The following is a 23,853-nucleotide window of genomic DNA, read 5'->3' on the forward strand; positions in this document are numbered from 1 at the left end:
CTCTGTTAAGTTTCAATTTCGGAGATCTGTCCAGTGGTAAAAGTGGGGAGTTGAGGTCTCCCACTATTAATGTGTGGGGTTTTATATGTTGTTTAAACTTTAGTAATGTTTCTTTTACATATGTGGGTGCCCTTGTGTTTGGGGCATGAGTGTTCAGAATTGAAACTTCATCTTGGTGGATCTTTCCTGTGATGAATATGTAATGCCCTTCTTGATCTCTTTTGATTGATTTTAGTTTGAAGTCTATTTTGCTGGATATGAGGATGATGACACCCGCTTGTTTCTTAAGACCGTTTGATTGGAAAATTTTTTTCCAGCCTTTTATTTTTAAGTAGTTTCTATCTTTGAATTAGAGATGTGTTTCTTGTATGCAGCAGAAAGATGGGTTCTGTATCCATACTGTAAGCCTATGTCTTTTTATAGGTGAATTAAGTCCATTGATATTGAGGGATATTAATGACCAGTGATTGTTCATTCCTGTTATTTTTTTGGTGGTGATGTGTGTGTACTTCTCTTCTTTGGGGTTTCCTGCTGTGGCTTTATCTATTGCCTGTGGTTTCGGGGGTGTATCTGACTTCCTTAGGTTGGAATTTTCCTTCTAGTGCTTTCTGTAGGAATGGGTTTGTGGATAAGTATTGTTTAAATCTGGCTTTGCCTTGGAATGTCTTGTTCACTCCATCTATGATGATTGAAAGTTTTTCTGGGTATATTAGTCTAGGCTGGTATCCATGGTCTCTTAGTGTCTTCATTACATGTGTCCAGGTCCTTCTGTCTTTCAAAGTCTCCATTGAGAAATCGGGTGTTATTCTGAAGGGTTTGCCTTTATAAGTCACTTGGTCTTTTTCCTTTGCTGCTCTTAATATTCTTTCTTTATTCTGTACATTTAGCTGTTTATTTATTATGTGGCGAGGGGACTATTTTTGGACGGTTTAGTTTGTTTGGTGTTCTATAGGCTTCCTGTATCTTCATAGGCATTTCCTTCTTTAAGTTGGGAAAGTTTTCTTCTATGATATTGGCTCTCAGGCCTGAGTATTCCCATCTCCAATTATAACTGTGTAAAGGAGAGAAAGTCAGCTGCTGCACTAACAGGACTATTATGGGCAAGATCTACCCATATTGCGACACTGCTTCAGCTCTTCAAATTTCCACAGGTGAGGAGTTGTATGGGAAAAAGAGCTAGAGCTCCTTTGCTGACATTTCAGAGGCATGTAAAGGTAAGAAAGACACTTGGATAACTTAGCTATTGATGACAAGTTCCCCGACAATTGAAGACAGATCTAATTTCAGTCCCTTGGGAAAGAAAGAAAGGGGATGATGCAGGACAAGGGGGGGTTAATAAAAATGGAGGACAGGCCAATAAATTTCTGAAAAATTCTGTCAGAGAACTTTGCCTTTAAAATCAGGATGAATCCATCCTCATGCTGACCATTACCATCAGTTCCTGCAGAACAGAGATGGTGATTTATGACATTGTTCTTCCTCTTGTTTCCAATTGTTTTCTCAACAGCTCACTGTTAGTCCTTTTGATAATATCTTGAGTGACCAAGGTCAGTTTCATTCTCTCTACAGATGGCCCCCAAAGACACATCTCTAGTTCTTGCCATGGTCTCTTTGATGCTTCATTTTGGTTGGACCTAGATTGGTCTTATTGTCCCAGATGACCACAGAGGAACTCAGTTTCTATCAGATATCAGAGAAACTATGGAGAAAAATCAAGTCTGCATAGCTTTTGTTGAAATGATCCAAAGCACCTGGAATTCATTTCCATACAAATACTGGAAAAGTTTTGACATGGTCCAGGAATCATTGGCCAATATCATCATCATTTATAGTGACAATGATTCACTACAAGGTTTAATGAGAAATCTAGGGCAGCAGATTTTGACGACGAAAGTCTGGGTCATGACCTCTGAGTGGGATGTTACTAATATGGCTGATTAATTCTTGCCAGATTCTTTCCATGGAAGTCTCATTTTTTCATACCACCATGAGCAGATTATTGCCTTTAAAAATTTTATCCAAACAGTTAATCTTCATAAATACCCAGAAGACAATTACCTTCCTAAATTGTGGTTTTTGTTCTTCAAGTGCTCATTTTCAGAGCTGGATTGTCATCTTTTGGAGAACTGCCAATCCAATGCTTCCTTGGAATTACTGCCTAGACACATTTTTGATATGTCAATGAATGAAGAAAGCTACAATACATACAAGGCTGTATATACTGTGGCTCACAGTCTCCATGAGATGAGTTTTCAGCAAGTACAAATGCAGCCATTTGAAAATGGGGAAAGAATGCTGTTCTACCCCTGGCAGGTAAGATCCCTTCCATTGTATTAAAGAATCAACAATGTGATATTTTTGGCATCTTTAAAGGATCCAAATTAGGTATTATGTATTTCAGCATTGTATACACGTATTCATATTATATATATATATATATATATATATATATATATATATATATATATATATATATATATATATTACCACAGGAAAATATTCATTTGTTATTTTATCTTCCAGGTCAGTGCAGATCTATTTGTGCATGTTGCTGAGGAATAGAGGGTTAGTGGCAAGGTGGAATTGATTTTACTGAATATAAAGTCTCTGTGTGTCACAATTAGCTGTACAATCTTTTCATGTTAATAAATTACATTAGAAAACTAAGAATTCTCTTAGTAAGTTAAACAGTGATAGCTCACCCCAAGGTATTAGTACATAAATGATTTCTTTTAACTACCATTTAATCATCAGTACCCACATTTTACTCACTGTACTTTGAGACACACACTGAATGTAAATGGGTATAGCTTTGTTTTAAAAAAAAATTGAGATTTACTTCAACCAGTACGCACTGATTCCTTTCCTGAGTATGTTTAGAAGATATTCTTGAGGCTGTCTGTCCTTCAGACATTAACTTAGGTTACCATCGCTCAGCTGTAGTGAAATCTACATTACTGTTATGTCCTACTCCAGAGATTATGAACAATGAGAGTAATGCTATAATCCATTTTTATCACCATCTGTGACCTACTTTAAAATATATTCTTGCTTCACTTTTAACTTCATCCTTTCTTGAAGAATATCCATGTGGGGGCCAACATGGCTTTAGAATGGAAACAGAAGTCAGATGATAAATATGATATTCTCAACTTTTGGAATTTTCTAAAGAGTCTTGGACAAAAAGTGAAAGTAGGAATCTTTTCGCCCAGTGCTCCCAGGGTCAACAGTTGTCATTGTCTGAACAGATGATAAGATGGCCAGAAAAGTATTCAGAGGTTAGTTATGTATTATCTCAATTAATTATACTTATCATTATAACAAATATATCCACCAGTATAACAACTCCTACTTTGATATTGAAAAACCCATTAATATGTAACTACCAGTAGAGAAAGACAGAAAATAACTACTACAAGACAGTGTTTTATCATCCCCTGATAATTAAAATGTAAGATTTTAGGTATAAATGTCTGTTAATATTCAGTCATCCATGGGTTAGTTTTTTGTCAATGTTACACAAATTAAGTACACATGAGAAGTGATATGTACAATCCTCATAATATCTCACAGGACACTTGGATATAGAAAAATTTTACATCCACAGTACAAAACTAAATAAGTTATATTTTCTTGCTATGATCAAACACCATCACCAAAAGTGACTTTTGGAAAAAAGAGTTTATTTGACTTATGCTTCTAGAGGTACAAGAGATCCTTTATGGTCAGGAGGTATGCCAGTGTGTGGCATCCATGGAGAGATAGGAAGAAACCTGAAACAAAGTGTCTCAGGCCACACACTGTAAGCAGAAAGTGAAAACTGGAATTGGGGTGAGGCTCATACATGTTCAAAATTCACCAACACTGAATAATTCTACCAATAAGTCTGCAACTCTTAAAATTCCAATAACTCCCCAGATAACACCACCATTGAGGAAATGTGTAGGCACACATCTGTCCCTATAATTGCTACTTTTACTTCAAACCAATGTACATGTCTCCATTAGAAGTCCTTCACTCTATCTAAAATTGAGTAAGTCATTTTTATTCCATGTTTAAAAATTACAGACCACAATCAGTTATTTCCTTTCTTCTATCTCTTGAAAGGGAAAATACTATAGTGATCATGTGTGTGTATGTGTTTCTCTCCTTTTCTCCTACTACAAATAAAGGCATACATAATAAAACTTAAGAAAGTGTTTCTTTGGCTGACAGTATGAGGCTTCAGCCTTTATCTTTTGAAATTTATTTCTTTAGTACATGAAGTGAATGTTGACATCATATCCTCAGTAAGTAGAAAAAAAGTAAATACTGTAGATCACCTTTTTCTCATTCTCATTCATTCTGAGACAACTGTCAATGGAATGGTGACACTCGGTTTTATAATGAGCCATTTAAACCTCCCTTTAAGATTATGCTCAGAAATACCCAACAATTTGTTTCCATGGTGATTACAAGTCTAGTTAAGTTGAAAAGCAAGAGTCACAATCACGGTGGAAAAAAATAGTTTTTCAACACATTAGAAAGTAAGTACAGAGACAGGATCCATCTGGAAAGACCACTTGACCTTCTAGGTCATGTCTTCACTGACCTACCTGCGTCAAACTTGTCCCTACCTCAGTAAGCTACAAACTGTCTAACACTATGAGAATTCTCAGACCAACCTTGCATAGGGCACAGATGTTCAAAATAATTTTCTACATTTATAAAAATAAAACCTTCAAGTTAATTGCATGATATTGAAAAACAATAAACCCTTAGCATTGGTTAACTTTGCTCCTGTTATTCTCAGATTCCTCAGTCTGTGTGCAGTGAGAGCTGTGGTCCTGGATTCAGGAAAGTTTTCCTAGAGGGCAAGGCTGTTTACTGCTATGATTGCACTCCTTGTGCAGACAATGAGATTTCCAATGAGACAGGTAAGAATAAATCTTACAGAAATGGTTCCACATTTCTACAGGATTCTGCATTATCTTAAAAACTGAAAAATATCTGAGACAAGTCAGACAAATGTATTCCTTCTCTTATTTAGGATATAAAATGTGCATCACCGTGTCTTGACATAATGCAGATAGGCATAGAAATTTATAATTGATTTATGTTCATGATCAACCAGATTGTTTGCTACAGGAAACACCTTTCCTCTGTATTGATCAATATGCTTTATTTCCCCATGTAATTTAACACATGGTAATAAAGTAACAAACTTGGATGTCTTACTAACTGTATTTCAATAATGATTGGGACTCAACTAAGTGTAGCATAGGTTATTGACACAAAGATTCTTCACAGCATGTTTTTTTGTAGGGAACAGAAGATTAGAAATTTGTGTTTGGTACCCCTCATACATAATTTTTTACTGTACAGCTTAACCAAAATTTCAAGTTTCCTTAGTGAGTATGATTATGTCTTTTTTTCTGCTCCAACTTTGAGAAATGGTATATGAAACAATATCCTCAAGGCAGTTTAAATAATCTGTTATGGAGAGCTGTACCAAGACCCAAAAGCAGCAAAGGAATATAGAATCTCCATTTTGAATAAGAGGTCATGAACCTGTTCACAGCATATTACACTGGGAAGGAAAATCTTTAAAAGCTAGTATTTCTATATGTAATAATAAATTTATGACCAGGGTTATATTAAATTTGAAATTTTTAATACTTTTATCCTTTGAGAATTTCATAATATGTATTTTGATTATATTCACACCCTCTGAAATCTTCCACTTTTCTTCCTATCTAACTTCTCTCTCTTTAAAAAAAATAAAAAGACTCATTGAATTCAGTTTATGCTGCGACAATACTCTTTGGTACAGGACCCCTTGTGGAGTATGGACTAATTACCAATGGCCACACTCTTAATGCCTGATTCTTTCCTCTCTTCGATGTACTCCCAGAGTTCACCCTGGTGCTTGACTGAGGATCTCTGCATCTGCTTCCATCAGTTACTGGATGAAGGCTCTGTGATGACAGTTAGGGTACTCACAAATCTGATTACTGGGGTAGGCCGGTTCAGGCACCCTCTCCACTATTGGTTGAAGTCTAATCTAGGGTCATCCTCACTGATTCCTGAGAATTTCCCTAGCACCTGGTTTCTTTCTAACTTCATAATATCTCCATGTATCAAGATATCTCCTCCACTGCTCTCCAAGAGGGGTTGTTTGTGCAGGGGAGGTCAAGATCATAATGGGAAAATCTGCAGAGACACCTGAACCAAGTTGGTAGGAACTCACAAACTTTAGACAAACAGCTGTGGAGCCTTCATGGGACTGGACTGGGTCCTCAGCATATGGGAGACAGTTGTATAACTGGGTCTGATTTAGGAGCCCCTGGCAATGAGATCTGGATCTATACCTCATGTGTGAGCTGGCTTTCTGAAGCCCATTGCCTCTGGAATGCCTTGCTCAGCCTTGATGCAGGAGGGAGGGACTTGGTCCTGCCTCAACTGAATGTACCAGGTTTTGCTGACTCCCCATAGGAGCCTTTGACCTTTTAGAGGAGGGGATGGGGGTGAGTTGGTAGGGGAGGACTGGGGGAGAGCAGAAGGAGGGATGAAAAGGGTATCTGTGTTAGTACATAAAATGAGTAAAACATTTCTTAAATAAAATATGGGAAAAAAGAATCTAGATATTCCCCACTACAAGAAAAAGTTAATCAAAACATAAAAAATAAAAAGATTGAGTTTTCCTGTTATATCAGCTATGAGATCAAATAGCTTCTCAGTTAATGGTAGGACCACATGTCATTATTCCATGCATGATAATATTTAGTTTGGCCTGAGCTTTCACATGTTGTATGCATAATATCATGCCCAGAATTTATATATTCAATTGCCCTCCTGTGTCTGGATTTTATCTTCCCTTGCAGTATTACATGACCTCTGACTTTTACAGCCTTTCTGTATCTTTTTCCATGGATTTCTTACATTGAGATATAATAGACTCTGCCCTCAAACTGTTAGTCATAAGAAACACTCTTTACTGAACATCTATGTACACACAACTCACATGTATACATATACTTATTTTTCTTTATATACCCAAATTCTGTCATAGTTCCTAATTAATACATATACATGAAAAATTATGTAGCTCAATTATGTTGGACACCTGAAGCTGAGATACTGATTTAATATTATACAAAAAGGTTAGAGTAGCTTAAAATATATGTCATATATATACATATATAGAAGTTTTATTACGTGTATTATGTAACTTTAGTAAAGGATGGAATTATATATGTCAATCATTCAGTATAAAGTATAAAAGCAAAAAATAAATAAATAAATACCTATACATAAAAGATAAAGAAGTAACAGAGCATGACATCATACCTTGAAATTAGGTACTGAGAACAGGTATATCAATGAGTAACAATACCTCAAGGAAACAATATTTACTAAACATATAGAAATAAGTTTTATTCTACTAAATTGATTTGGATTATCTGTTAATAAATTTTATCAACAAAATAAAATTGAAAATCTGGTGATAAATTTTTTAAAACACACAGGAAAAATGAAAGTGAACATTTGGCATGCATAAATCAGTGTTCATGTACTTCAAATTCAAGAGGAACTTTACACATTTTCAAGAGCAGAATATTAGAGGACTGTTTTATTTCACACCTTAAAACTGTTTCAATAGGTCTGACCTTTCCCCAACAGGAATAAGAACTGTTATTTATGCACTATTCAAGCATTTAACAATGTAGTAATGCCTGTTCACTAAAGCCTCAACAGAGAATAGTCAAAGTATTTTATAAAGATAAGAAAATTAAGAACTCACGCTTAAGAACAACCATTTTATAAAATAATTTTAAATGGCTCTCTCCCCTCTTTTGCAGTATTCATATGTCCAATTCATAATGTGGATGTAACTTATGATGTGGTATCAGAAATGAAGTAGGTTTATGTATTGTAACTCAGAGATAAAAGATGTAAGGTGTATTAGATTTATATCACTATAAGGAAGATGAGTTGTATGAGAATCTAGTAGAAATTGATAAAATAGTACCAAAAGAGGGACATCACTTTTCTTGAAGGTTAGGGACTCATATTTCTTGAAGGAAATGTTACTCATATTTAAGTAAGTGTCCCCACAACATGTTTATGTTAGCATCACTGAGTAGGCTCATTGCATATTAATATCTAAAAAGGAGAAATAGTAAGCACATTCATTATGTTGTGAGGGAAAAGTGGGAGAAGGTAAGGAGTGGAGCAGGAGGAAAGAGAGCTTAGTTGAATTTACACAAGTTATATATACATATAAATAATGATGAAATATTTAATAAAGAAGATGGGTGGTATAAAAAAGAAATTATTCACCACAGAGTTTGTATTTCTTTGTACCTGAGAAAAAAGTAAAATAATATAGGTAATAGTCCTGTCAACATGCACAGAGAAATGGCTTAGAAAAAAAATGAATGCCTTCAGCTTGGACTGAAGATTACTTTCATTTCTGAACAGATGTGGATCAGTGCATGAAGTGTCCAGAAAGTCATTATGCAAACACCGAGAAGAAACATTGCCTCCAGAAAGATGTGAGTTTTCTTGATCGTAAAGACCCCTTGGGGATGTCTCTCACAATCATAGCTCTGTGCTTCTCTGTACTCACAGCTGTGGTTCTTGGACTCTTTGTGAAGCACAGAGACACTCCAATTGTCAAGGCTAATAATAGGACACTCAGTTACATGTTGCTCATCACACTTACTGTCTGTTTCCTCTGTGCCTTGCTCTTCATTGGCCATCCCAACACCACAACCTGTATCCTACAGCAGACCACATTTGGAGGTGCTTTCACTGTGGCTCTTGCCACTGTTTTGGCTAAAGCTGTCACTGTGGTTATTGCCTTCAAAGTCACCTTTCCAAGGAGAGTGGTGAGGTGGTTAATAATATCAAAGGCCCCAAACTTTATAATCCCCATATGTACTCTGGTCCACCTTGTCCTCTGTGGAATCTGGCTAGGGACTTCTCCTCCATTCCTTGACCAAGATTATCATGCTGAACATGAAAAAATCACCATTATGTGCAACAAGGGCTCGTCTTTTGCCTTCCACGGAGTCCTGGGATACCTCTGCACCTTGGCACTTGGAAGCTTTACTATGGCATTCATGTCCTGGAATCTGCCTGATGCATTCAATGAAGCAATGTACCTGTTCTTCAGCATGCTGGTGTTCTTCTGTGTGTGGATCACATTCCTCCCTGTCTACCACAGCACCAGGGGGAAGATTATGGTGGCTATGGAAGTCTTCTCCATCTTGGCTTTTAGTGCAGCCTTGTTTGGCTTCATTTTTGTCCCAAAGTGCTATATTATCTTAATAAGGCCAGAGAAGAATTCACTTCATCGTATCAGGCACAGACTACATTCTAGAAGGAATACCTTTCTCAAAACCTAGGTCGAAACTAAACATACTTCTTATTTTAAGAGATGAATTGCAAAGATGAAGACCAGTTGATATCTATTTTAAGCTTTGCAATAATAGTATGAGTTTGATTCTTTGGGCTGTTCTGTGTTCATCTAATTGTATTAGAGCCTCTTTGTACTGGAGCCATTGAAATTTTCCATGCTTAAAATCCAGGTTATATTTCGATATGAGCAGGACCTCATTATGTATCTGGCCTTTTCTGAGAACATCTGCAAAGACAATGATATTTTGAATTAATGGAGATCTTCCTATATCTGTCCCTACTCTTCTGGGATTAAGGATGGCCAGCCCCACTCCTGGCTCATAATGAAAATTTATACTCTTCCATAGTATAGACAGTTAACATTCATGTTAGTGATTTAAATTTCTCAAGAGCTCCATGTATATGCTCTTTTCCTCTGGTACAAATCACATGTCTTGAATTTGAAAAGTGGACCCTTGTAAAATTTCAGCTGGTCATTCATTCACTGTGGTAAAATATGTAGATTTTTACTTTTATTTTACTTTCAACTTTTAATATACCATATTTGTACAAGAATATCAATCTTTTTCTTAAGACCACAAGGCCCTTCATTAAATTATTATGCTTTCATTTTGGGTTTGTGTGATTATGCTGAAGAATACAGGGTTTTCAAAATTTAAACATAATCTTGTATGAACATAATATTATATCAATCATTGCATAATATAATGCATGTAAGTTAAAATGTACACTCACTAAGAATTTTATTTTACTACTCAATGTCAAATGTCAGCCAATCAGAACATGTAACTAGGGCTAACTATTTGGACCCCTTATTTACACTGTGATAACATATTTTAAGTCTTACTGACTACCACCACTTCTCTTTAAACATAGACATTCACACATCTTTCATCTGAATGCTTCTCCCAATTCATTTTTTCCTTGAATTGGTATGTATTCTTCATTCAAAAACATGAGTTGGTTATAATGTACAATCTATTTTACATGTTTATTCCATATATGAGTGAAAGTGTGCACATATATATATATATGAATCTTATAAATTTCACATTATAATTTAAATTCTATGTGTAGATTATATATGTATACAATATAAATTATATATTATGTATTGGTATTATGTATCTATATATATCTATATTCCTACAAACCTTCATCCATGAGGGTGGATATGATCATCCTTCTGACCAGCAATGATAATTCACTGTCTGGACTGGGAAACCAGGGATACCAAGGATAGTGTAGTCTATGGCCCAGGTAACCTGAGAGTCAAAGGTGCCCTTTGGGGTCAGATATCCCAAATGGAAGCCATCCACTTCACAGAATGATCAGAGGTGATTCTTGGTGATGGGATAACTATATTATGGAGGGGAAAGTGTGTCAAAATTTAATAAAACACAGCTTATTTATAGGAGGGTAAAGTGTCTCAAAATTTAATAAAACACAGCTTAAAAGAGTATCAGGCTTCTTAGTCCTGTTGTCAATCTTGTCGGTCCATCCAGTCGAACCAAGCCTAGATCATGGAAGATTTACAATAAAGAAACAGAAAAGACACACAAAACACAGAACAAGATACCAGGGACCAAGAAATATGCTAAAAAAAGGAAGCAAAAACAAAGAAAGAAAGAAAGAGAGAGAGAGAGAAAGAAAGAAAGATCAAGGCAAAACAAATAACAACAATAACAGCAGAAAACAGATGGGCAGAGGGACAAACAATTTAACTTTGGACAGGGATCCAGATAATTTGTGAGGTACTCTTTTGCCCCAGGCAGGATCCCACCAGAACTAATACCAGATGCCATAGAAAGGAAGGCCTTGTTATGACTTAATGGTGGAAGTCTCCTGAGAGAGAAATTTGCTGGTTGATTTTTTTCTCTGCCCTTCACCTCAGTATTCTGTGGAACCAAGAGACCATTTGAGGGCTCTGGGACTTTGTCAAGGTGTGTCTCTTGAAAGAAAGTGTTTTTTCAGTGCTAGAGAATGTGAGGAAAGAATCTCCAAGATTGGAGTGGAGTTTAGTCTCACTGGGGCCTCCAAGATACTTAATCCCACAAAGCAAGAATGAAAAACACCATCCAAATTAAACAAATTAAACAAGTTTTATTTACTTTACATAGGACTTACTCTCCAAAGAGATTTCACAGTAAAGTGTGGGTTAACACTTCAGAACTCCTTTCATCTGAAAATTGAGAAATCTGGGTATTTTGTAACACAAAGATTTGGTAATTGAATTTTACAGATAGCAGATGAGATTATCTGAGAGATCATCTTGGTAGTATATCTCAAATTTCCTTGACAGAGCTCCTTATTGTGTCAGGATGAACTACATGTGGATCAACCTTCATTCTGAAAACAAAACCCATCTCCAGATGCCTTGACAGAACACCTTATCTTTTTAGAGTAGAGTATGTATAAGTAAAAATTGCATTTTATAATAAACAGAAACAACTTATTCTGACCTTGTAACAAAATGTCTTCTTACCCTAAGAAAGAATCAGGCTGGTCCATTAGAAATTCAGGCTGAAAGAATGTGAAACCCAGGCATAGCATTGAATGTGGATGTGTTACAGAGGGAAAGATTTATATCATCCCCTGCTGAACAGGCTCTGGAATTTTCTCAGTATTTAGACCAAGTTTGTTGGTGTGACATCAGAACCTAGAAGGCTATGGCCCTCTTCAGTTGTCACAGTGAGTTTCAAAGACTTAAGACAGAGACCTGAAACTTTTGTTAAATATTTGACTCAGGTACAGAGTTCCATGGAAAGGAAAGTACAGCATTCTGAGGTGGCTGGCTTACTGGTATTCCAACTTAATTTTGATGGTGCCACAGCAGAGATGGAGAATGTGTTAGGTATGATAAAAAAATGGATGATTAGATTCTGGCATGTCACACATTAGGGAATCAGACATTTACTGTCAAAGTGATTGCAGAGCCTTAAAGTATAGTGCCCCCTGTTGGTCATGTCAACAAAAGGGGCATTATAAGAGATACTACTCAAGGCAGAACAAGTAGACATCCACAAAGACACCTACTAAGTGTCCCAGATGTTATCAGAGCAATCATTGGGCAAAAGAATGTAAATCTAAATGTGAGGTAGATGGCTGTCCCTTGGCTTTCATTTCCTCACATGGAAGCCATGTCTTTCCTTAATATAACCACCACAAATGACATATCTATGTATAGGTCACAAATTAAAGCTCACCGGACTCTACCAATTGAATCAGTAAAGCCCCAAATTATTGTCTATTGTGAAAGAAATATGAATGGCCACATCGTGGAAAATATAAACCTTCATTCATGTGTGATGATTGGATCTTGCTTCTGTTCAGGGTATAATACACAAAATCTGGTACAGGTGACCAGTATTACCAAGGTTTGTTTTGGAAATGGCCCAGAGTTATAAAGATGTTCTTTGGAGAACATTCAACCATGAATGAAGGCCATTCCAGTTAATAAAATATTAGAGGTAATCCTTAGTGAAAGGATAATCATAATCCTGCTTAATTAAAGGCAGGTAAAGATGGTCAAAGTTTCCTAAAACACAGCTTAGAAGAGTCTCAAGCATCTTAGTCTTGTTTCCCATCATTTCTGTCCCTCCAGCTTCCTCAAGAACAGACAATGGATAATGAATAATTACAATTAATGAAAAGAGAGGGGTTGGGGATTTAGGTCATTGATAGAGTGCTTGGCTAGCAAGCACAAGGCTCTGGGTTTGGTCCTCAGTTCCTGAAAAAAAATAAAAAGAGAACACACATACACACACATAGGGAAAACTAGACACTGTGGACCAAGAACAAGGCTAAAAATAATATAAAAAAAAAGGTATACAGAGAAAATTCTAATTTACCTTACACTGTGGTTCTTTTTTTTTGAGACAGGGTTTCTCTGTGTAGCTTTGCACCTTTCCTGGAACTCATTTGGTAGCCCAGGCTGACCTTGAACTCACAGAGATTCGCCTGGCTCTGCCTCCCAAGTGCTGGGATTAAAGGCATGCACCACCACCGCCCAGCTGTACACTATGGTTCTTATACTTTATCATGTACCTCTCTGCCCCAGATAAGAACACATCAGAACTATTACCAGATGTCATAGAAGGAGATGACTTTTTTAAAATTTACTGACAGATCATCTTGGAAGAATATATCAAGAATTCATGTCAGAGTACCTTACCTTCTCAGGATGGAGTACATGTGTGTAAAGCTACATTGCAAAAACAGAGTTTGTCAAGATTACTTGATAGAACACCTTAACTTTTTAGATTGGAGTATGAGCGAGAATTGTTGAGACCGAGGTTGGATAAAGCACAGAGACAAATAGCCAAACGAACGGAAACACATGAAATATGAACCAATGGCTGAGGGGTCACCAACTGGATCAGGCCCTCTGAGTGGGTGAGACAGTTGATTGGCCTGATCTGTTTGGGAGGCATCCAGGCAGTGGGACCGGGTCCTGTGACCATTGCATGAGTCAGCTGTTTGAAACCTAGGGCCTATGCAGGGTCCCTTGACTCAGCCTGGAAGGAGGGGACTGGACCTACCTGGACTGAGTCTATCAGGTTGATCTCAGTCTGTGGGGAAGGCTTTGCCCTGGAGGAGATGGGAATGGGGGGCGGGCTGGGGGGAAGGTGAGGGGGGCGGGAGGGGGGAGAACAAGGGAATCTGTGGCTGATATGTAGAACTGAATTGTATTGCAAAATAAAAATTTAAAAAAAAAAACAAAGTTGAATTTTGTAGTAAATTGAAACAAGTTATTCTGACCTTATAACAAAATTTCTCTGCCCTAAGATGAAATTACAATGGTCCATGAGAATATCTGGGGGAGGCAAGTGAAACTCAGGCATACCATTGAATGTGGATATTCCACAGAGTGAAGGATTATTCTCAAAGCCTGCTGGGCAGGCTCCTGGACTTCCTTGGTATTATGATCAAGTTTGTTAGGGTGCTATCAGAACCTAGAAGGCTATGCCCTGCTCAATGGACACAGTACATTTCAGAGATTTAGGAGAGGGATCTACTGAACCTTTTACTAAAGGGAAAGTGCAGCATACTGAGTTTTCTGGCATGCTGGTGCAACAACTTGCTCATGACAGGAACATAGTAGAGCTACAGATGGTGCTAGATCTAATAAAGAATAGATGATTGGATTTGGGCATGTCACAAAATAGAGACTCAGATATATATGGAAATATCTTGCAGCAGCCCTATACTTTAGTGTCCCCTTTGGTCATGTTAACAAATGGGGCATTTTAAGAGAGATTGTACCTAGAGTTTTCCTGCCTGACCCACAGTCAGGACAAATCTCTCTCACCTACCAGTCCCACAGCCGCTCAGACCCAACCAAGTAAACACAGAGACTTATATTGCTTACAAACTGTATGGCCATGGCAGGCTTCTTGCTAACTGTCCTTACAGCTTAAATTAATCCATTTCCACTAATCTATTCATTTCCACATGGCTTGTGGCTTACCGGCATCTTCATATGCTGTTTGTCATCATGGCAGCTGGCAGTGTCTCTGACTCCGCCTTCCACTTCCCAGCTTTATTCTTCTCCTTGTCCCGCCTATACTTCTCCTGCCTGACTACTGGCCAATCAGTGTTTTATTTACCAACAAGTCAGAGCAACACATTTGCCACATTTGTCAACAGCATGTCTACACCATCCAGTATAGCTTGTAATATCACTACATCAGGGACTCTCATCATTGACCCCACAGGAAGGCAGGAGAAGGGCCATTCTGCCACCATTGCTGTCAGTGTCTTCATATGTCTGCTGTTGAAGGCCTCCTTGAACAGGGATGGGAAGAGCTCCATGGGCACCTTCTGCAATAGATTCCTCAATGTCAGTCCCAGGAGTGTGGGTAGGGCTTCAAAGTTCCTTTTGATTGATCTTCAAACAGAAGGACCTGGTAAAATATTCAGGAGTCATCCTGCCCTGGACTTCCCTTCTGGACCAGAGGTGAGTGTCCTGGCTCAGCCCAGACCACATCCCTGGGCACCAGCCACTCCGGGGAAGACCTGCCCAACTTGCCCCCAAGTTCTGGCCACCAGGCAGGTTCCCTTCTAGTCCCACCAGGAAGGATCCCCTTCTCCAAGACCCCTGGCAGACCCTGCAAGCTCCACGCCCTGCCCCCACGCACATCCGCCTGAGACCCCAGCCACTTCCTGAGACTTAGAGGCCAGCCCCCAGCTCCTATCTTGCCCCAGACTTCTCTTCTGGAGCTCAGGTGAGTCCCCTAGCTTGCCCCGGACCCCATCCCTGGGCACCAGCCACTCCGGGGAAGACCTGCCCAACTTGGCCCCAGGTTCAGGCCACCGGGCAGGTTCCCTTCTAGCCCCACTGGGAAGGATCCCCTTCTCCAAGACCCCTGGCAGACCCTGCAGTCTCCACGCCCTGACCCCACGCTCATCCGCCCCAGCCCCAAGCCTCTTCCTGAGACTTAGAGGCCGGCCCACAGCTCCCATCTTGCCCCAGACTTCCCTTCTGGAGCACACACACACACACACACACACACACACACAGAGAGAGAGAGAGAGAGAGAGAGAGAGAGACAGAGAGAGACAGAGACAGAGAGAGAGAGAGAGAGAGAGAGAGAGAGACAGAGAGAGAGAGAGAGAGAGAGAGAGAGAGAGAGAGAGAGAGAGAGAGAGAAGAGCTCCCATCCTGCCCCGGACTTCCCATTTGGACAAGAGAGGTCCCATCTGGACATGAGAGAGAGACTCCCTGAATCTGTCAGCTCTGTCTGAACCAAGTGTGCGGATAAGGCCAAGAACGAACCACAAGGAGATGGGCAGAAGTCAAGCCAGAAACACATACAACAAAATGAAGAGCAATACAGCATCACCAGGCCCTAGCCCTCCTCCAACACCTAGACCTGAACATCAGAAATTAGAAGAAGCAGAAGAAAATAGCCTTATGAATGACATTATGAAGAAGCTAGAGGCTTGTGTAGAGGAAAAGACAAAAAAATTGAAGAACGCTGTAAACAACTAGAGGAAAGGGCAAACAAATTAGAAGAAATCAATAAAGTCCTGGAAGAAAACAGTAAAGTACTGAAAGAAAATCAAGAAAAATCAATGAAACAAATGAAGGAAACAGTCCAAGACCTGAGAAGGGAAATAGAAAAAATGAAGAAGACACAAACAGAGGGAATGCTGGAAATAGAAAATCTGAGAAAACGATTGGGAACTTCAGATGCAAGTATAATCAACAGAATGCAAGAGATGGAAGAGAGGATCTCTAGCGTTGAAGATACAGTAGAAGAAATAGATTCATCAGTCAAAGAAAACACTAAAGCCAACAAAGTCATGAACCAAAATGTCCAAGAAATTTGGGACACCATGAAAAGACCAAACCTACAAATAATAGGGGTAGAAGAAGGAGAAGAACACCAACTCAAGGGCACAGAAAATATATTCAACAAGATCATAGAAGAAAACTTTCCCAACTTAAAGAAGGAAATGCCTATGAAGATACAAGAAACCTATAGAACACCAAACAGACTAGACCCCCAAAAAAAAGTCCCCTTGCCACATAATAATAAAACAATTAAACGTACAGAATAAAAAAAGAATATTAAAAGCAGCAAAGGAAAAAGGCCAAGTGACATATAAAGGCAAACCTATCAGAATAACACCCGATTTCTCAATGGAGACTTTGAAAGACAGAAGGATCTGGACACATGTAGTGCAGACACTAAGAGACCATGGATGTCAGCCTAGACTAATATACCCAGCAAAACTTTCAATCATCATAGATGGAGTGAACAAGACATTCCATGACAAAGCCAGATTTAAACAATATTTATCCACAAACCCAGCCCTACAGAAAGCACTAGAAGGAAAATTCCAACCTAAGGAAGTCAGATACACCCTCGAAAACACAGGCAATAGATAAAACCACAGCAGTAAACCCCAATGAAGAGAAGTACACACACATCACCACCAAAAAATATCAGGAATGAACAATCACTGGTCATTAATATCCCTCAATATCAATGGACTTAATTCACCTATAAAAAGACATAGGCTTACAGAATGGATACGAAAGTAGGACCCATCTTTCTGCTGCATACAAGAAACACATCTCAAATTCAAAGATAGACACTACCTAAAAATAAAAGGCTGGGAAAAGACTTTCCAATCAAACGGTCTTAAGAAACAAGCGGGTGTAGCCATCCTGATATTCAGCAAAATAGACTTCAAACTAAAATCAATCAAAAGAGATCAAGAAGGGCATTACATACTCATCACAGGAAAGATCCACCAAGATGAAGTCTCAATTCTGAACATTTATGCCCCAAACACAAGGGCACCCTCATGTGTAAAAGAAACAGTACTAAAGCTTAAATCACATATAAAACCCCACAGATTAATAGTGGGAGACCTCAACACCCCACTTTCATCACTGGACAGATCTCCCAAATTGAAACTTAACAGAAAAATAAAGGACTTAATTGATGTCATGACCCAAATGGACTTAATTGATATCCACAGAACATTCTATCCTAACAAAAAAGAATATACCTTCTTCTCAGCACCCCATGGAACCTTCTCTAAAATCGACCACATACTTGGCCACAAAACAAATCTAAACAGATACAAAACAATTGGAATAACCTCCTGTGTACTATCAGACCACCATGGTTTAAAGTTGGATTTCAACAACAACAAAAACTACAGAAAACCTACAATCTCATGGAAACTGAATAATACCCAACTAAATCACCAATGGGTTAAGGAAGAAATAAAGAAAGAAATTAAAGACTTCCTAGAGATCAACGAAAATGAAGACACCACATATTCAAACTTATGGGCCACCATGAAAGCAGTACTAAGAGGGAAATTCATAGCACTAAATGCCCACATAAATAAGCTGGAGAAATCTCACACTAGTGACTTAACAGCACACCTGAAAGTTCTAGAAGAAGAAGAAGCAAAGTGTCCCAGGAAAAATAGATGCCAGGAAATTATCAAAGTGAGAGCTGAAATCAATAAAATAGAAACAAAGAGAACAATACAAAAAATTAATGAAACAAAGAGTTGGTTCTTTGAGAAAATCAACAAGATAGACAAACCCTTATCCAAACTAACCAAAAGACAGAGAGAGAGCATCCAAATCAACAAAATCAGAAATGAAAAGGGGGACATAACAAAAGACATTGAGGAAATCCAGAGAATCATCAGGTCATACTTCAAAAAGCTCTATTCCACAAAACTGGAAAAACCTAAAAGAAATGGATAATTTTCTGGATAGGTACCACATACCTAAACTAAATCAAGACCAGATAAACTGTTTAAATAGTCCAATAACCCCTAACAAAATAGAAACAGTCATTAAAAGTCTCCCAACCAAAAAAAGCCCAGGACCAGATGGTTTCAGTGCAGAATTCTACCAGATCTTCAAAGAAGAGTTAATACCAATACTCTCTAAATCGTTCCACACAATAGAAACAGAAGGAGCATTACCAAACTCCTTCTATGAGGCAACAATTACCCTGATTCCTAAACCAAGCAAGGATACAACAAAGAAAGAGAACTACAGACCGATCTCCCTCATGAACATTGATGCAAAAATACTCAATAAAATACTGGCAAACAGACTCCAAGAACACATCAAAACAATTATCCACCATGATCAAGTAGGATTCATTCCAGGGATACTAGGATGGTTCAACATACGAAAGTATGTCAATGTAATACACCATATAAACAAACTCAAAGAAAAAAACACATGATCATCTCACTAGATGCTGAAAAGGCATTTGAAAAAAATCCAACACCCCTCCATGATAAAGGTCTTGGAGCGATCAGGAATACAGGGAACATAACTAAACATAATAAAGGCTATTTACAGCAAGCCAACAGCCAACATCAAATTAAATGGAGAGAAACTCAAGGCAATTCCACTAAAATCAGGAAGGAGGCAAGGCTGTCTGCTCTCCCCATATTTATTCAATATAGTACTTGAAGTTCTAGCCAGAGCAATAAGACAACATAAGGAGATTAAGGGGATACAAATCGGAAAGGAAGAAGTCAAGCTTTCCCTATTTGCAGATGACATGATAGTATACTTGAGCAACCCCAAAGATTCCACCAAGGAACTGATACAGCTTATAAACACCTTCAGCAACATAGCAGGATACAAGATCAACTCAAAAAAATCAATAGCCCTCCTATATACAATAGACAAAGAAGCGGAGAAGGAAATCAGAGATACATCACCCTTTACTATAGCCACAAATGACATAAAATACCTTGGGGTAACACTAACCAAGCAAGTGAAAGACCTATATGACAAAAACTTTAAGTCCCTGAAAAAAGAAATTGAAGAAGGAGTCAGAAAATGGAAAGATCTCCCATGCTCATGGATAGGCAGAACTAACATAGTAAAAATGGAAATCTTACCAAAAGTAATCTACAGGTTCAATACAATCCCCATCAAAATACCAACACAATTCTTCACAGACCTGGAAAGAATAATACTCAACTTCATATGGAAAAACAAAAAACCCAGGATAGCCAAAAGAATCCTGTACAATAACACAACCTCTGGAGGCATCACGATTCCTGACTTTAAGCTGTACTATAGAGCTACAGTAATAAAAACAGCTTGGTACTGGCATAAAAACCGACATGTGGACCAATGGAATCAAATTGAAGACCCTGACATTAATCCGCACACCTATGAACATATAATTTTTGACAAAGAAGCCAAAAGTGCACAATGGAAAAAAGAAAGCATCTTCAACAAATGGTGCTGGCAAAACTGGATATCAACATGTAGAAGGCTGCAAATAGATCCATATCTATCACCGTGCACAAAACTTAAGTCCAAGTGGATCAAGGACCTCAACATAAATCCAGCTACTCTGAACCTGCTAGAAGAGAAGGTAGGAAGTAATCTTGAACGCATTGGCATAGGAGACCACTTCCTAAATAGAACACCAGTAGCACAGACACTGAGAGAAACAATCAATCAATGGGACCTCTTGAAACTGAGAAGCTTTTGTAGAGCAAAGGATGTGGTCAACAAGGCAAAGCGACAGCCTACAGAATGGGAAAAGATCTTCACCAACCCCACATCTGACAGAGGACTGATATCCAGAATATATAAGGAACTCAAGAAATTAGACATGAAAATGCCCAACAGTCCAATTAAGAAATGGGCTACAGAACTAAACAGAGAATTCTCAACAGAGGAAACTCAAATGGCTGAAAGACATTTAAGGACTTGCTCAACATCCCTAATCATCAAGGAAATGCAAATTAAAACAACTCTGAGATACCACCTTACGCCTGTCGGAATGGCTAAGATCAAAAACACTGAAAACACCTTTTGCTGGCAGGATGTGGAGCTAGGGGAACTCTCCTCCACTGCTGGTGGGAATGCAAGCTTGTACAACCACTTTGGAAATCAATATGGCGCTTTCTTAGAAAATTGGGAATCAGTCTCCCCCAAGATCCAGCTATAGCACTCTTGGGCATAAACCCAAGGAGTGCTCAACCACACCACAAGAGCACTTGTTCAGCTATGTTCATATCAGCATTGTTTGTAATAGCCAGAACATGGAAACAACCTAGATGCCCTTCAACTGAAGAATGGATAAACAAAATGTGCTACATATACACAATGGAATACTACTCAGCAGAGAAAAACAATGACATCACGAGGTTTGCAGACAAATGGATGGATCTAGAAAAAATCATCCTGAGTGAGGTAACCCAGACTCAGAAAGACAAACATGGTATGTACTCACTCATAGCAGGATACTAGATGTGGAACAAGGATGACTGGCCTGCTACTCACATCACCAGGGAGGCTACCTGGAAAACAGGACCCTAAGAAAGACACGGGGATCACCCAATGACAGAGAAATGGAATGAGATCTACATGAACAGCCTGGACATGAGTGGGGGTTGTGAAGGGCGAGGGTCGAGGGAAAGAGACCTTTGGGGAGTGGGAGATCCCCAGCTGGATCAACAACAGAGAGGGAGAACAAGGAATAGGAGACCATGGTAAATGAATACCACATGAGAATAGGAAGAAACAAAGTGCTAGAGAGGCCCACAGAAATCCACAAAGATACCCCCACAACAGACTGCTGGCAATGGTCGAGAGACAGCCCGAACTGACCTTCTCTTTTGATGGGATGGCCAAACACCCTAATTGTCGTGCTAGAAACCTCATCCAACTACTGAGGGATCTGGATGCAGAGATCCATGGCTAGGCCCCGGGTGGATCTCTGGAAGTCCAATTAGCGAGAATGAGGAGGGTTTATATGAGCGAGAATTGTTGAGACCAAGGTTGGATAAAGCACAGGGACAAATAGCCAAAGAAACGGAAACATATGAACTATGAACCAGTGGCTGAGGGGTCACCAACTGGATCAGGCCCTCTGAGTGGGTGAGACAGTTGATTGGCCTGATCTGTTTGGGAGGCATCTAGGCAGTGGGACCGGGTCCTGTGCTCATTGCATGAGTCAGCTGTTTGAAACCTGGGGCCTTTGCAGGGTCCCTTGGCTCAGCCTGGGAGGAGGGGACTGGACCTACCTGGACTGAGTCTATCAGGTTGATCTCAGTCTGTGGGGAAGTGATTGCCCTGGAGTAGATGGGAATGGGGGGCAGGATGGGGGGAAGGTGAGGGGGCGCGAGGGGGGAGAACAAGGGAATCTGTGGCTGATATGTAGAACTGAATTGTATTGCCAAATAAAAATTTTAAAATAAGAGTTCAAAACAAACCAAAAAAAAAAAGATTCGATATAGAAAAGATACAATTTTCTAACAATATATATTAAGTACAATTCATATAAATATCATAACAATATTGTCATAAAGAGATTAATGAAAGAAAATAAAATATGGAGGCAGAATTTTTTATATAACTGAAAAAAATAAATAAATATATGCCTTTTTGTGTGAAATTTCACACATCATAATCCAAAAGTATTTTCTTGCAGCTTATTCTAAAATATTTTGCAGTGGGATGCTTGTTTAAAATTTTTTATCACTTCATTTATTTTTGAAATTATAATATAATATAATTTAATTATATTAAAATTAAATATAATATTATTTAATAATAATACCTGCAAACCTTCCCACATAACTCTGCTTACCTTTTAAATTCATGGATTATTTAAAAAAATGTTGTTACATAGACATATGTTTGTACACACCCACACATTATATATAGCATAACTATATATAGAAAAAGCATAACTCATATAGAAAAAGTCACTTTGCACATTTCCCCATGTGTCCTCCTTCTGTGTATTATGAATGACAATGTCTCTACCCCTAACTCTGTCATGATTCTGAGCTCTTCCCTCGATTGTCACCTGTGGAGTCATAATCATTCTACCTCTTTCTGTGAATTGAAGGCTTATGACTTTTTCTCTTCATATCACCAGGGTGACTATTGAATGGTCTCTACATCCTTTTATGAAGGTCTATGTGGACTGCATTCACTTATTTTAAAAGCCCTTCTTTGGTGTTTGTTCTGGTGTGGCCACTGTGCTTTGTTCATCCTCAGTATGTACTTTCCATTAGCACTGAGATCTTATTTGCTAGCCTCCTTTTTCTTAGGGTGTTTCACAAAGAATGTGATTTCTGACCTGATATATTAAAACACAGCCAGAAACACACATACAGGCAGCTAATCAGATACACACAAACATACCTGGTATAAGAATGTTTTTCATGCTGTCATATTCAGTAATATTTCTAACCATGACAGAAAATGATGGTTATTGGTGAAATTATTAAGGCCACTCCACATAGTTAAAAAGAGATTTATTTAATGGCATAACTTACAAATTAAGGGATAGGTAGATTGCGGGGTCTGGAGAAGGTGTATCGCAGTCCAGCGGTGTTCTCTGGAGCTCTGCTTGGCCCACCTCCACGATCCAGGGTCCTGGGACAGAGAGAGAGTGCTGGCCCATCCAGATCTCCGGTCTCTAGGCGCCTCCCTTGGCCCCGCCTTGTAGGCGTGACATTGCCGAAGTCTCAATGGGGGTTGGGACTTCCAGATCAAAGCTGGAATGGCTACCCACTACATCTCCCCCTTTTGTCTAAATAAGAAAGTTCTAACCTAATACAAGACTATATACAAAGGAATGGTTATCAAATATTGTCCAGGAATAATGAGGGATAATGACCTAGATAAGATGGAACTACAACCAATGCAAACAATATCAAGCAAGAAACACATACTAAAATCCAGAGTACAGAGCATAGGTAAATGGCATGTTACAAAGATCATTCCAAAAGGTGTCCTATCCTAAAGAACCTGAATCTAATACTTAATGTGTTCTATCTACTAAGCTGTAACTATAACTGCTAGTCTTCAGTAACATCAAAGACCTGAGAAGGAATATAATGGTACCTGAGAAATGGTAGATGGATGCAAGCAACTTTCGGGAATCTTGCAAGAGTAGACCGAGACAG

General features: G+C 38.6%; 1 protein-coding gene and 1 pseudogene across 1 annotated transcript in view; both read left to right on the forward strand.

Moving 5' to 3' along the window:
• Nucleotides 1-1,569: 1,569 nt before the first annotated feature.
• On the forward strand, nucleotides 1,570-9,392 carry LOC131903613 (vomeronasal type-2 receptor 116-like; annotated as a pseudogene).
• A 5,663-nt stretch (nucleotides 9,393-15,055) lies between these two features.
• The window catches only part of LOC131903619 (vomeronasal type-2 receptor 116-like), a 73,383-nt gene continuing 64,585 nt past the window's right edge, over nucleotides 15,056-23,853 (forward strand). Inside the window, exon 1 of the mRNA XM_059254317.1 lies at nucleotides 15,056-15,364. Coding sequence (XP_059110300.1) covers nucleotides 15,056-15,364 — 309 coding nt within the window. The remainder of the gene's footprint in view (nucleotides 15,365-23,853) is intronic.

The sequence above is a fragment of the Peromyscus eremicus genome, chromosome 1, assembly GCF_949786415.1.
Source record: "Peromyscus eremicus chromosome 1, PerEre_H2_v1, whole genome shotgun sequence".
Taxonomy (NCBI): domain Eukaryota; kingdom Metazoa; phylum Chordata; class Mammalia; order Rodentia; family Cricetidae; genus Peromyscus; species Peromyscus eremicus.